General features: G+C 47.9%; 2 protein-coding genes across 2 annotated transcripts; one reads left to right on the top strand and one right to left on the bottom strand.

The window, feature by feature from the left end:
• Window positions 1-274: 274 nt before the first annotated feature.
• Window positions 275-5,636, top strand: LOC120905767 (protein ILRUN). The gene is made up of 6 exons (XM_040316870.1): window positions 275-1,056; window positions 1,180-1,282; window positions 2,163-2,282; window positions 2,358-2,611; window positions 3,783-3,907; window positions 4,000-5,636. The coding sequence occupies exons 1-6, from the start codon at window positions 975-977 to the stop codon at window positions 4,033-4,035; spliced, it is 720 nt and encodes a 239-aa protein (XP_040172804.1). The 5' UTR covers window positions 275-974; the 3' UTR covers window positions 4,036-5,636.
• A 3,330-nt stretch (window positions 5,637-8,966) lies between these two features.
• On the bottom strand, window positions 8,967-12,384 carry LOC120905768 (mucin-2-like). The gene is made up of 3 exons (XM_040316871.1): window positions 11,369-12,384; window positions 10,936-11,039; window positions 8,967-10,376 (listed from the first exon to the last, which is right to left on the bottom strand). Exons 1-3 carry the CDS (start codon window positions 12,208-12,210, stop codon window positions 9,127-9,129), a joined length of 2,196 nt encoding a protein of 731 aa, XP_040172805.1. The 5' UTR covers window positions 12,211-12,384; the 3' UTR covers window positions 8,967-9,126.
• Window positions 12,385-13,816: the final 1,432 nt, after the last annotated feature.

Raw genomic sequence — 13,816 nt, forward strand, 5'->3', positions numbered from 1 at the left:
TCCACCCATCACTACCACTACCACGCTACCGTCGTTCAAATTGTTTACAAACATTGCGCATCGTAAAAATTAATACCAACAGCACAAAATATCATGCATTTTGAGTTGAAATCGGGTTACTAAAAAAAAGGCATGGGCAAAACCAATAGTGATTTCGTTAATCTTAGCCCACATTTTACCTTTGCGCATCCTAAATGCAGCAACACTGACGGTCGCATTAAAAGGTCAGGGGTGCTCAAAGCTGTCATCGTCGCATATTGTCACTTGTTTTTAGGTGCAACTTTTTTCTCCCACTTGTTCACAATACTAAAACAATACAAGAAATCATATTTAAAACGATATTCAACCGTAAACTGCCCGCTTCGGCGTGCACATTCCGTGAAATCGTTCGATTTCGTGCGTTTGTGTTTTCACTGCGATGACAGCTCCCCAGCGGCGAAGGAATGCGCAAGTGACAGCCACAACCAAAGTGGGTTTATTATACCCTATACCCACTTTGCAAACGTTCCATCACAGCAGCAGCAGCAGCAGCAGCAGGAGCAGAAGCAGCAGTTCGTTTTCTATTTTGTTGGGTTTTATTTTTGCGTTCTGCAAGGTAACCTCTTTTCTACAGCGTGACCCTTGATTGTCGGCGAAACAATATTCGCCGTTCTGTGCATGTGGTGGCATATTTCCCGTGTGACGGTGTGTGATGTGTATGCTGGTTGTTAAGTGAACGTGCGGGCCAGCAGCAGCGGTCATCGGTCTGCCTGGTGCATTCCGTACAACAACAATCAGCCAACCCAAACAGAACAACCTCGGCCAGAGGCGACCACCCACCCGGGTCCCACGCGTGCTCAATCAAGTGCCGTTCAAACACTCGTACAATCAGCACCTCAAGCGCCCCACCAACAACAACAACAACGAAGACAAACAAAAACGCAGAAAATCTCTCCCGTTAGAAAAAAAAAATATATATTAAAACAAAAAAAGCGATGGATCCCACCGACGAGGAGGCATCGGCTAACCAGCTGTCGTCCGACGATATCGAGCAAAACTTCCTAACACAGTTTAGCTGTAAGTGGCTGCATTCGCCCTTTGTTTACCTTTCCAGCGTTGCAGCGCGGAACGGGAGTGGGAGAGATGGGGAGGGGTTACCCGCAGTTGCGCTAATCTTAAACCTCTTTGTTTCCGCAACAGCGATGGTGACAACGGACAAGGAAGAGCTGATCCACCAGTTTCAGTCGATCGGCGAGAACGTTAATTACTCCACGGCGACCTTCTTTCTCGATATGACCAACTGGTAAGCGTTGCCTGGGTGCTTGCTTGCGGGGCAGTGCTGTAAAGTGTCACTATCAATGTCATAAAAAAAATCTGACTGAAACTAAATCAATGTCAGCGTCACATACTCGATTGTGATAATCAGAGGTGATACTCAAAACAATTGGTGTGATGCTTCGTGACATTTTTTTTTCGCTGTGACCAGTTCTGCAAAATGGCACTGACATAGTCACGACAAATTCCGGCTGATACAAAATCATGTCAGCGTCACGAGCTCTACTGTGATGATCAGAGGTGAGACTCAAACAGTTATTGCGACCATCACATGCTTGGTGCAACATTGTGTGCAACCAACTCTTGGTCAGTCATTTGTTTTCGTGTCACGATGATCAGCGACAGAAAATGTCATGACCAAGAGAGTGACCAAAAGTTGGTTGGTTAAACAAATTGTCACCAAGCATTTGATTGGTCCACCAACTGTATGAGTCTCACCTCTGATCATCTCATTTGTGTACGTAAGTTGACTTGAGCTTCATTTCAGTCATGAGTGTTGGTGACTGAAACCAGTGGCATTTGGCAGCACTGTTCACAGACAGAAAAAAAAGTCATGATTATGCTTGCGACGGCATTAAGTTCAGCTTGTCAGTCAGAGTATCGCGTTCGGCATGTCATGACACACTTTTATTGAGTATCAGCAATGAGCATCAAGCTACCACGGATATGTTCATTGTTTTCGATTGGTGAACATCTCGTGATGCTCATGACATTTTGCAGCACTGCTTGTGGGGCAGGTTCGCCATTGACTTTCGTTTTTCTTCTCATCACACACACACACACACACACACACACACTCGTATTATAAAACAACCCCTCCCTTGCCCCTCTCACCCACCAACATACAGGAATCTGCAGGCCGCGGTAGGATGTTACTTTGATTTTATGGCCCAAAATCGGCAACCGTCGATGAAGCTGCTCAACGACATCACAGTAGGCAAGGGCGAGAAGATCACACCAAACACAGCGTAAGTGTTTATTCCACCCCGCCCGAATCCGCTTGGCGCACCTAACGTTTAACGACTCTCCTCCCAAACCGACAGTATCAAGCTGACCTGGCTGCTGCAGAACAATGGTGAGGTGGCGTGGCCAAGCGGCACGTACGTGAGCCTGCGCCAGATCCCCAACCTGCGGGAGCAAAACATTCCGCTGTCGTACGAGGACCTGAAGTACTACGTGCCTGCCGTGCTGCCGAACGACACGGTGACCGTGTCGGTGCAGCTGGTCAGCCCGTCCACGGTCGGGCTGTTCGAAACCGTCTGGTCGATCTATACCCCGAGCGGCATCAGCTTCGGAGGTAAATTTGCGTTACGTTAGCAGTAGCTTCTCTCCATGTATCTCTCTATGAGCATCATGCGCAGGGTGATGCCCTCCGGTTAAGGTTATTTAGGGGAAATAAGGTCGCAATAAGAGATCGCCTATATATATATATATATATATAAGAGTTTTTTTATCATAATTGTACTTTTTTTTTATTTGTAGTCACACATATGTAGCCATATGAAGTTTACTAAAAATGACAGCAGTTAGCAGGGGAATCTTTCGCTTTTATTAGCAAACAGATCCAGAAATAGCGCGATAGAAACACTCGTCCACATAACTCAAATATACGTCACTTCTCCTCCTCCTGGCGACGATTTTTAGTATCGAAACTCTCATCTGACTGCGCTATAATCAAAAGTAAAGAAATGCTCATCGTTTATCGCAAACTTGATCTTACATCGGCGCCGAAAATTGTACTAGATTTCTGTTGAAGATCAATTATTGTGCTTTCCTTCAAAGAATTATCGAATCAGTATCCAAAAAGAGTCTGAGCCAAAGCATGATTGCGGCAGCAGGTTTTAATCACTTCATTCCCAACTCGCTGGCAAAATGCTGCGAATATGTATGAAATAGTTAATCATTAGCTTCTAGGGTTACTAGTTTAACAAAATATTCATGATTTTATGATACTTGATCGCAGATGCTATTTGCCGCCCCTTGATTGCTGTTTTTCTATTGCATGTCATATTGTTATTTTATTATTTTTAACATTTAAGTGATATCGCTTTACACTCTGCGTAGCCAATTATTCAAAATGATTGTGAGCAAAAGTTTCTAGCGTTGATTATTCATTTTCAATATTAAATCTACTTAACCGTTGACATTAGATGTTTAATTTTGTCAATATAGCAAATTTTAAAATTGTTTCAAGGGCCTCATCCCTGATAAAAACCTAAAAAATCTTAATATTCCGTCACGCCTAATAATGAAAGCTTCCATAACGTCAAATATTGTGCTTTTCGCATTCACAACACCGTTTCGTACTCCTTTGTAATTTATGAGCGCCTTTCGACGGTGACGCAATCAATTACGCTGAATACGCTAAAATCGCTTTCTGAGAAGACGATATTTAAATTTGATTTGTGGTAGAAACTCGGAAAAGCCTGCGCGCTAGAATGTTTTTAATCGATTAACTCTCCTTCCAGATAACATCATTTCGCGGATCGAGGTAAGCGCGGATGGCACGATGGCGGTCACGCAACAGTTTTCCCATCTGCAAACTAGCTCCACCGCCGAGCTGAATCCGCAGCAGAACGCCCCGGAGTCGCAGGTACGTGTCTATATGGCCGCCGCACCGTACCGCGCACTGTATGTATTGTTTTTCGTTTTTTTTTTTTTGTTGTTTCCCCTCATTCCTTCCAGCCGAACCAGCTGGACGATAGCGAAATGTGGGGATAGCCAAGCGACAACAGCGTTCGGACTACCGCGCCAGCCACCTCTGTACAGCACATCTGTAGTGTAATGACTTGTCTTCGGCCCTTGTGTTTGCGTTGCCGTTCCTACCCTCAGTTGCTGGCTGCCGCATAATACACGCTCCACTAATCGAGTTCGTTAGTTTATTTATATTATGCAATTGCCACTTTTCTTTCTAAACAGATCATACCAAAACATTGCGGATGCGTATTCAATTCGGGGCTTGCTTAATGGAGCGGCAGCCACGGCCGCCGCCCACCATCCTGATGCCCCTCTTTTGATCGAGGCTTGATTTTGCAATGATTTTCCTTCCCGCGGCCCGTGCTGCTGTTGCTTGGTTGGTGCGGAGTGGCGGGTGGAGCAGAGGGGAATGGCAAAAATACATGTTTTTAATGAAAAATATTACTGTAGAGAAACGCCGCTAATACTTGGGGCATATAATTTTCCTTTATTTCAATGGACGTTCTTTAAAATGTCATTAAAAAAAAAAAACAAATTTTCACGTTCACTCGCAATCACTAAACAATGCGCTAAACTTTATTTAGCCTCATTTATTTAACGTAGATCGAAAAACGCTAAAAAGAAAGATCGTTCAATTGTAGTAAAGATATTAAAAAGAATTATTTATTTACATCTACATCTCTTTGTGCACGCTGTGAAAATGATTGGCAACGCTTACCGTTTTTTGAAAGCATTACAATCTTGCCCGACCCTTCTGCCCTCGCCCCCCTCCACTCATAAAGCCTTTCAGCTGCACAGGACAGTTCGCGCGTTCGACAATAAGCTTTCGGAAAGATGTGCGAAACAAGCCTTGATCCCTATGTGCTTTGGCTGTGTGCTACGGCCCGGAGCTCGACCGGGCTCCACTGATTTATACTAAAGATTTGCTCAAACGAAAGCATCACATCTGCAGAGAGGAAAAAAAAGGCGGCAAAACCTTACACAAATAGGGGCTAAGCAGAGGGAAACCGTTGTAGCAACCAAAGGATTATTAGAGACCGTTTGAATCGAAAAGGCTGCGCGCACGGCTAGTGCGGTGGATGGAGAAAGGATAAGAATTTAGTCGTTAAGAACCCTTTTGCTCCCCTTCGCTATCGTCTGCAAAAGAAAGCAAAGCAAAACAACCCAAACCTCGTTCCACAAAACGTTTGAAACTCAAGAGCGAAACTCGCGCGACCGCCTGTAAAGCAGCCGGAAGACTTAATTTATTTGCTTGCTGTGTCGGCAAAGCGACGAGAATCTAAATTTAATTTATCTGATTAGAATTGTTAAACTCTCACAACTGACAGGCACGGCAATGGGGGGGGGGGGGAAGCGAAGCACGAGAGCTTTTGTAAACCAACTCCTCTCACGACTCCATCCATGCGCAACATCTATGCCAGGGGTAGCAGGCGAAGCAAAAGGGAATTGTTATTGCAGCTCCCCATTGCTACCTTGTACAGAAACACCAGTTGCGCGTGATTGTTTTTTTCTTTTTTTTTTCGCTCATTAATGTTGCTGTTTTTCGTGCGATTTTATAATAGTAAGTAATTGTGCGTAATTTTGCAAACAAAGTTAACCCATTACTGCCCGGGTGGTGCTCAAAACAACATGATCCAAATGAGCTGAAACTGTATATTACACCTTATACGGACGTCACACGAAGCGTAAACTTTGGCGTAAACTGGATTTCAGCCATACAACCCTGAAATCTTTTGACAGGAAGTTTACGCTCTCCCATACAAATCAAGCGTAAACTTTTTGAGTTTACGCCTCGTGTGACGTCCGTATTAGATTTGTGCCAACACGCGGGGCGGGGAGACAAATTTGTTGTTGATGTTTGCGAATTTTGACCTGCTTTTTGCATTTTGCTACCTGAAACGTATTACAATTCGTACGCTGGGCAGCTAGCACCTATCGAAAGCCGGAAATCATTTGAAAATCGAACTTACAATCGGGTTTGCTCATCATCAAATTTAAATTCAGAAATGATTTTAATAACTAATCAGCATTATCGCCTAAATGAATCGTTGTGTGTGGAAGCTGGACGAAGTACTGCAAAGGGTGCAAAATAGTGATGGTAAAAATGAAGTTTTCGTCGGAATCGATCCCGGCTGGCTCAAAAGTTTTCTGGAATCGATTCCGAATAGTAGGTCCAGAATCAGTTTCCGGAATCGATCTTGGAATCGGCTCAGCAATCGGCTCCGGAATCGGTTCCGGTTCCGGAATAGGAATCGGTTCCGGAATCAGAATCGGTTCCGGATTCGCAATTGGGCTCAGATTTGAAATCGGCTCCGGAATTTGTTACGGAATCGGCTTTGAAATTGGAAACGGCTCCGGAATCGGAATTGGCACCGGAATCAGAATCTGTTCCGGATTCGCAATTGGGTTTGGGTTCGAAATCGGCTCTGGAATCAAAATCGACTCCGGAATCGGAATCAGCTCTGGAATCGAAATCGGCCCCGGAATCAGAATTGGTTCCGGATTCGCAATCGGGTTCGGATTCGAAATCGGCTCAGGAATAGGCTCCGGAATTTGTTACGGAATCGAATTTGAAATCGGAAACGGCTCCGGAATCGGAATTGGCTTCGGATTCGGAATCGGATCCGGAATCAAAATCGGATCCGGAATCGGATTCGGCTCTGGAATCGGAATCGGCACTGGAATCGGAATCGGATCTGCAATCGGAATCGGCTCAGGAATCAGAATCGGCTCCGGAATCGGAATCGGATGTACAACCGGAATCGGCTCTGGAATCGGAATCGATTCTGGAATCGGAATTGGCCCTGGAATCGAAATCGCCTTCCGAATCGGCTCCGGAATCAGAATCGGTTTCGGAATCGAAATCCAACTAGGCTCCGGGATCAGAATTCGAGGCTTCGATCAGAGGCTTCGAAGCCAGAGTCGGTTTTGGAATCTCCATAAGAATAGACGTTGGGGTGCAATGATGCTACGTATTGATAGCCGCAAAGAATCCAAATTTACTTGTAAACGATCCATTCGCCTGGAGATTCCAGGACTGATATCGTTTCTGATACTTCTTATTTCAACTCAAGAACTGATTCTCCTTCCGGAGCACCAATTCTGGAGTTAATTCTGATTCTGTTTACAGAACAAATTACGATTCCCAGGTCGATTCCGATTCCGAATCCGATTTCGACTCCGGGTTAAATTTCGGAATCAGAATCGATTCAAGCATCGGTTCAAGCACCACTAGTGCAAATTCACACAATATGCACAACTTCGTTGAGTTTTGATTGCATTCGTGCTCATCAAATGATTTATTTCGTCAGACTTAACTTCCGATGATTTTGGTGACACAACAATTTCGAAGCCTTCTTCGTTCAAATATTTCAAAAAATTGTACAACTCCTTGTGCTTGATATCTTCTTCTTACACTTGGCTTGTAACGTTTTGTCCCATATTTGAGGAGCACAATCAATCCTTTAAGATGGAAGAAATGGTATAATTCAAACACAACAAAATCCAATAGGAAAAAAAAGACAGATAAAGTGATACTGGCACAAAAAAGCACTATTAAATTAGTATCATCTACAATGCGCGTACAGTTTGGTGGAAAATCGCGCTCCAAAAAAAAAAAAAAACGGATTATTTACGCTAGGCAGTAATGGGTTAAAAGCAAGCGCAACAGTGCGCACAGAGCACGCGTGATCTCACACAGCTTCTTCAACCAAGTCTGATCCACACATCTACCACCCGCCGGACAGGGCAGGTCAGGTGCGACACAGTACGGCACACACACACACACACAGTACCCTTCCTCTTCTCCTCCTCCTCCGGTCAACTGTGTGCCGGCTGTGCCTGTGGTTGCGCTGCTTGACCATAGCAGCTCGTGTTTGGTTTTGGCATCTGAATTCGATTAAGCCAGGGCGGCAGGGTTTCAGGGCTAGGGCTGTCCTGCTGGGTGTATATGCGAGTGTGTGTGTGTGCGTCCGTCAATTCTTGCTGATGCCTGAAAAGCTTGCCGCGTTCTGCAGGCCGAGCCACTTTTTAAGCACGCACTGACACACCGAAGAAGAGTGGCTTGTAATATGATCAAAATCGCTTTAATTTGACCCCTTTAACCCATTGTATAAATAAATAATAAAATTGACGAAAAAAACAAACATTTTGGTGCAAAGACAGAGAGAGAGAGAAAGAGTGAGATAGAGAGAGAGAGCGACAGGGAGAGAAGCAAATTGCAATAGTGCGTCGTGCGTAGTGCTAGGTAGTGTTAGCAGTAAGTGATGAAGTGTTAACAGAATTTTGATACTATGATTAGTGGGATTTTGTTTCTCCTTTTTGTTCATTTTGATTTGTTTATTTGTTTGCTTGTTTGTCGCGGGGGGAAAAAGGGGGAAGGGCGTGAGAGCCGGTGCCATACGCACGATTACGACTTAGGGAGTTAGGGAGTTATTCATATTACGAGCGATGTTTTACGCCACATACACATCCAACCCTTTGTGCAGTTGATTTGTATTTGTTTTTTTTTTTCATTTTGTCTTGTCCAAAGTTAAGTAACTTTATTGCCCTCCAGAAGGGGGTGATGATAAATATAAGAGAAAGAAGAGGAAGAAGAATAAAAAAAACTAGAAACAGCTGTTTCACACCTTGTAGCTGTACAAGTTTCATTTCTAAAAAAAAAAAAGAAGTAGACGATTGAAAAGTGTTTCGGTAAGAAAGCTTATTAGATGCCCCAAATGGATTCACATCTGCTAAAAACTAATTTTCATATTGGAATATTTCAGACAATCAATATGGGACCAATCGGATGCACTCGTCTGTTGAGGTTTTTGGCGCCTGAGAGATAACACGCAACTCAACATCGTAGAGGAGTTTGGAGACATTCACACTGAATAATACTCAATGACATAAAATTGCTGGATGGAAACGATGAGCCCACGGAAACAGCTGTGACCCACAAACAGACAGACATGTTGCACAGCATAAAATAATTTATTACTCAAACCAGGTCACCTTGGGGTGCGCAGCGACAGCACGGCACAGAAGAGAAGAAAAACAAACAGCTAAACACCTAATTACAGCGTGTCACCAATTGGGGGAGGACGAGGAGGGAGATGAAGGGGGAGCCTGTCATCACATCAGGCCGCGGGTGCACACGTAGCGGTCCGAGCACGCCCGCTTCTGCTCGTCGTACTGCGTGGTGCCCGGGCACTGGAAGATAAACTCGACCAGCTCGCCGGACGGCAGCTGGACGCAGAACTGGTACGAGCGGCAGTCGACCCCGGTCGGGAACTTGCCGGCCGTCCGGCACGCACCCTCCAGCCCGAGCGTGGTCGTAGTAGGCGCAGGGGTCGTAGTGGTGGTTGTCGTCGTCGTCGTCGTTGTCGTCGTCGCCGCCGTCGTGGTCGTCTCCGGACCGGCAGTGGTAGCGCCGCCGCCCACCCCGCACCGGTAACCCTCCTCCTTGACGCAGCGGCTCGCGTCCGTGGCAAAAATGGCGCCAGTGGGGCAGCTCAGCTCCACACTGATCAGATTCGTGTTGCCGTCGGCCAGGCTGTACAGGCAGAGGTAGTAGGATTTGCAGTAGAGCGAGTCGGGATTCGGGAAGCGGCCCACGTCCGGACACTGGAACGGGGTGGGCGTCGGTGGTGGCGGTGGCGGCACGGTCGTAGTCGTCGTGGCCGGTGGCGCGACGCTGGTCGTCTCCTGGCCGCACGTGTGCAGGGCCGCCGTCACGCACATGGCGCGGGTCGGCGAAAAGATGGTGGTCGGCGGGCAGGTGAACTGGAGCGGCGTCAGCGTGCCGAGGCTGTTGCGCACGCACAGCACGTACGATTCGCAGCCGGTGGCGTCCGGGCTCGGAAAGCGGCCCTCGTTCGGGCACTGGAACGCGCCGGACGTAGTGGTGGTGGGCAATGTGTTCGTTGCGCCGTCGGTAGCGTCGGAACGGTCGGTCGTATCTGTCCCGTCCACACTGTCGGTGGTCGTGGTGGTGGCGGCATCAGTCGTCGTTGAGGACGGTACCAGACTCGGCGTCGTAGTCAGCGGGAGGTCCGTCCGTGGCTCGGGAGTTGTTGTTGTGGTCGGTACCGGCACGGACGGTGTAGTTGGCGTGACTGGACCCGGCGTGGTCAACGGGATGGCCGTCGTTGGCTCGGCAGTTGGTGCAGGAGTTGTCGCAGATGGGCCTTCATCAGGCGTTGTTTGTGGCAAGTTGGTGGTTGAGGCAGATCCAGTGCCTGGTGTCGTCAGCGGGATGTTCGTTGTGACCTCAGGCGTTGCTTCAGGAGTTGTTGAAGTCGGGCCCGGGCCAGGCGTTGTTAGCGGAATGTTTGTTGTTGGCTCAGGTGTTAACTCTGCAGCAGTTGAGGATGACGGCATACCTGACAATGTAAACGGTGTATTAGGGATTGATTGGGAAGTTGTTTCAACAGTTGCTGGAAGGCCTGGATACTAGTGGGAGCTCCGAATCGATCCTACCCGTTTCGGATTCCGGAGCCGAAATCAAAGTTGGTTCCTGAGTCGATTCCAGAGTCGACTTCGGTATCGGAACCGATTTTGGAATCGCATTTTGCTCCGGGGTAACGGAATCAGGATTGACTCCAGAAATGAAATTAGCTCCGGAATGAGCATCAGTTCTTGAATTGAAATAAGAAGTTTCAGAAACGAAATCCGTCCGGGAATCTCCATGAGAATAGATCGTTTACAAATAAATTTTGATTCTCAGCGACTGCTCAATACATAGCATCATTGGTCCCAAACATCTATTCTTATGGAGATGCCAAAACCGACTCTGATTTCAAAGGCCGATTCTGATTTTGGAGCCAATTCCAATGCGGTGCCGATTCCGGAGCCAATTCCGGAAGAATTGCAGGATCCAAAGCCCATGCGGAATTGATTCCGACGAAAACTTAATTTTTCCCATCACTTTTAGACACTTACCTGGTGTAGTAAGAGGAACGTTTGTTGCAGGTTCGGACGTCACTTCAGAAGTTGCAGAACCTGGCGTCGTCAGCGGAATAATAGTTGATGGCTCAGGCGTTGGCTTAGGAGTTGTGGAGCCTGGCGTAGTCAGCGGAATGTTCGTTGATGGTTCAGGCGTTGGCTCAGGAGTTGCAGAACCTGGCGTCGTCAGCGGGATATTCGTTGAAAGTTCGGGCGTTGGCTCAGGAGTAGCAGTGCCTGGCGTCGTCAGCGGGATATTCGTTGAAAGTTCGGGCGTTGGCTCAGGAGTAGCAGTACCTGGCGTAGTCAGCGGAATGTTCGTTGATGGCTCAGGCGTTGGCTTAGGAGTTGTGGAGCCTGGCGTAGTCAGCGGAATGTTCAAGATTGGCTCAGTTCAGGGCGTTCAGCGTTCGTTAGCTCAGGCGTTGGCACAGGAGTTGCAGAACCTGGCGTCGTTAGCGGGATGATCGTTGATGGGTCAGGCGTTGATTGCGACGCCGTTGAGGTCGTCGTCGGGACTGTCGGTGACGGCGTCACCAGATTCGGGCAGTTGTACTGGTCGAAGGAAACGCATCTGCCCTCAGCCGGAAAGAACACCATCGAAGAGGCACACCGCGACAGCTGCGCCACCAGACTGCTTCCAGAGTACAGGCAGAGGTAGTACGTTTGGCAGTCGGGCGACTGTTCGTCCGCGTATCGGCCCTCGTCGGGACACACGAACGGTCCGGGCGTGACGGCCGTGCTCGGGGGCGGCGCCGTCGTCGATGCCTGCGGGCACACATTGGGCGGCGACGAAACGCACGACATCTTTTCCGGCGAAAAGATGGTCGTTCCCGGGCAGGTCACCCGGGCCGGTATCAGCGAACCGTCCGTGTTCTTCGTGCACAGAAAGTACGCCTTGCAGTCGGGCGCGTCCAGATCGGGAAACCTACCACTGGACGTACACTGGAAGCCGACGTCACGCGGGCCGGCAAACGCAATGCCGCCACACCCGACCGTCGCCGCGTCCACGCACTGGCGCGCTTCGCGCGAGTACACGCGCCCGACGGAACATTGCGCAGCGACCGGAACCGGCACGCTGTCCGTTGGCCGCAGCTCACAGCGATAGTACGCGCCACTGCACCGGTCCGTCTCGTCGGCCGGAAGCGAGCCGACCGTTTCGCACCGCACTGCTGTACCACTCACTGCCGCCAGCTCCTGCGAGCGGGCCACCAGCGGCGCTAGCACCAGCAAAACTGTCCCAATCACTGTCGGCATCAGCGAATGACGCATCGTTCTGTCTATATATTTTTTTTTTAATTTGTTCTTTCCGCACTCTCGCACTTGGCACTCACACACACACGCTAGCTCACTTCAAAACCAATCGAAAACCGCCTTCCTGCCGCGGAACCTGTGCGTATCGGTTGTCTGTTCGCGCTACACTGAATTCCGTCGTACATATCGGATGTAGTTTTTATAGGGATAACATCAGCACCTGTTTATCACGCGCCCCGGGCCGCAGCACAGCGTTGCCATAAAACCTGGCCGGCGGGAAATTCGAGAAACCGGCGAGGTGAATGAAGTCAGCCACTCCATCCCCACGCGCCCTCCGCTAACTGACGCTCAAATTATCCGGGCCGTTCCGCTGCGCCTGATAAACACCCGGCAATAAAAGGCCCCGTAAGTGCGAAATTAGCAACAACGATAACCGGGCTCCACCTTCGCCTTCTGTTTGTGCCGGACAGGGCACACGGTGCAACAAACACGACCCTTTCGATGGGGGGGGGGGGGAGTATAGTGCCCATTGCCCAGGAAACAAGCTAATCTTTTTTTCCCCGGAATTCTGTCTGTGCCGTGTTTGGGGTGGCGGGTTGTCTCTCTAGCGTGCGGAAACGATGAGCCATCGTTTCGTTGGGGCATTAGCTCACCCCTTTGCAAGCAAGCAAGCAGGCGGCGTATGGCATTTGTATGGTGCAGGGATTATCAGGATGAGCAGCGGTACAACAGTCGCATGCTGTACTAACACGGCAGCCCGAACTGCGCAGCTCTTCGGACACGCGCACCTAAGGATCGAACGGAGAGGGAGAACTTTCTTCACAGCACCATTTCCGCGATGATCCTTCCGGCAGGTGATCCGACTGGATCCAACTCCACAGTAAGATTAGATGCTACAGATATGGCTTAGTTCGGTGGCAGATGTCTTGTAGCTCCATATCCAATGCCCTTTTAGAAGATAACGATTATGGTTTATTTTAAACATCCGGTTCGGGGCCGATAGGATCTAAGGACAAAGGTGTTCTTGACACGTTTTTTTCCAACTTCAAGCATAGCAAGATGCTGCGCTATGATCTCCAATTGTCCATCAAGACAAGTTATTAATAACATTAACATCATCAAGACAAGCTGTCTATCAAGAAAAGTTATTGATAATAGGCATAGAAATTACTTTTGGGCGGTCTGAAGATACAAACAAGTTATTTTGTAATCAGACATAGCAAGCTTTGATAACGTCCTAGATGTTGAAACGTTTCTTACTCATTAGGTAGAGCAAGACGACGATCCTCTCGAATTCTGAAGACATAGCAAAGTTCCTGGAAACAGGCATGCTCTTCAAGGACCTGAAGATACATACAAGTTCTTATAGTCAGGCATAGCAAGTTTTGAAGAGGTCCAAGAGATCGTGAATTCTGAAGACATAGTAAAGTTCATGGAAACAATTATATCAGACATAGCAAGATGCTGAGCTTTGATCTCGAGTTGTCTATCAAGAAAAGTTATTGATGACAGGCATAGAAATTACTCTTGGGCGGCCTGAAGATACAAGTTATTTTTTAATCAGACATAGCAAGCTTTGATAAGGTCCAAGATATTGAAACATTTTTTACTCATTAGGCTCAGA

This window comes from Anopheles arabiensis, chromosome X, assembly GCF_016920715.1.
Source record: "Anopheles arabiensis isolate DONGOLA chromosome X, AaraD3, whole genome shotgun sequence".
Classification (NCBI taxonomy): Eukaryota; Metazoa; Arthropoda; class Insecta; order Diptera; family Culicidae; genus Anopheles; species Anopheles arabiensis.

Bases quoted from the DNA above. Each gene is read 5' to 3' on its own strand.
- LOC120905767 (XM_040316870.1), top strand. From the start codon at position 975: ATGGATCCCACCGACGAGGAGGCATCGGCTAACCAGCTGTCGTCCGAC. The intron at 1,057-1,179 runs GTAAGTGGCTGC...TTTCCGCAACAG, and splicing joins CTTCCTAACACAGTTTAGCT to CGATGGTGACAACGGACAAG. The intron at 3,908-3,999 runs GTACGTGTCTAT...CATTCCTTCCAG, and splicing joins AGAACGCCCCGGAGTCGCAG to CCGAACCAGCTGGACGATAG.
- LOC120905768 (XM_040316871.1), bottom strand. From the start codon at position 12,210: ATGCGTCATTCGCTGATGCCGACAGTGATTGGGACAGTTTTGCTGGTG. The intron at 11,040-11,368 runs GCCAACGCCTGA...CACAACTCCTAA, and splicing joins CCAGGTTCTGCAACTCCTGT to GCCAACGCCTGAGCCATCAA. The intron at 10,377-10,935 runs GTAAGTGTCTAA...TTACATTGTCAG, and splicing joins CGTTCCTCTTACTACACCAG to GTATGCCGTCATCCTCAACT.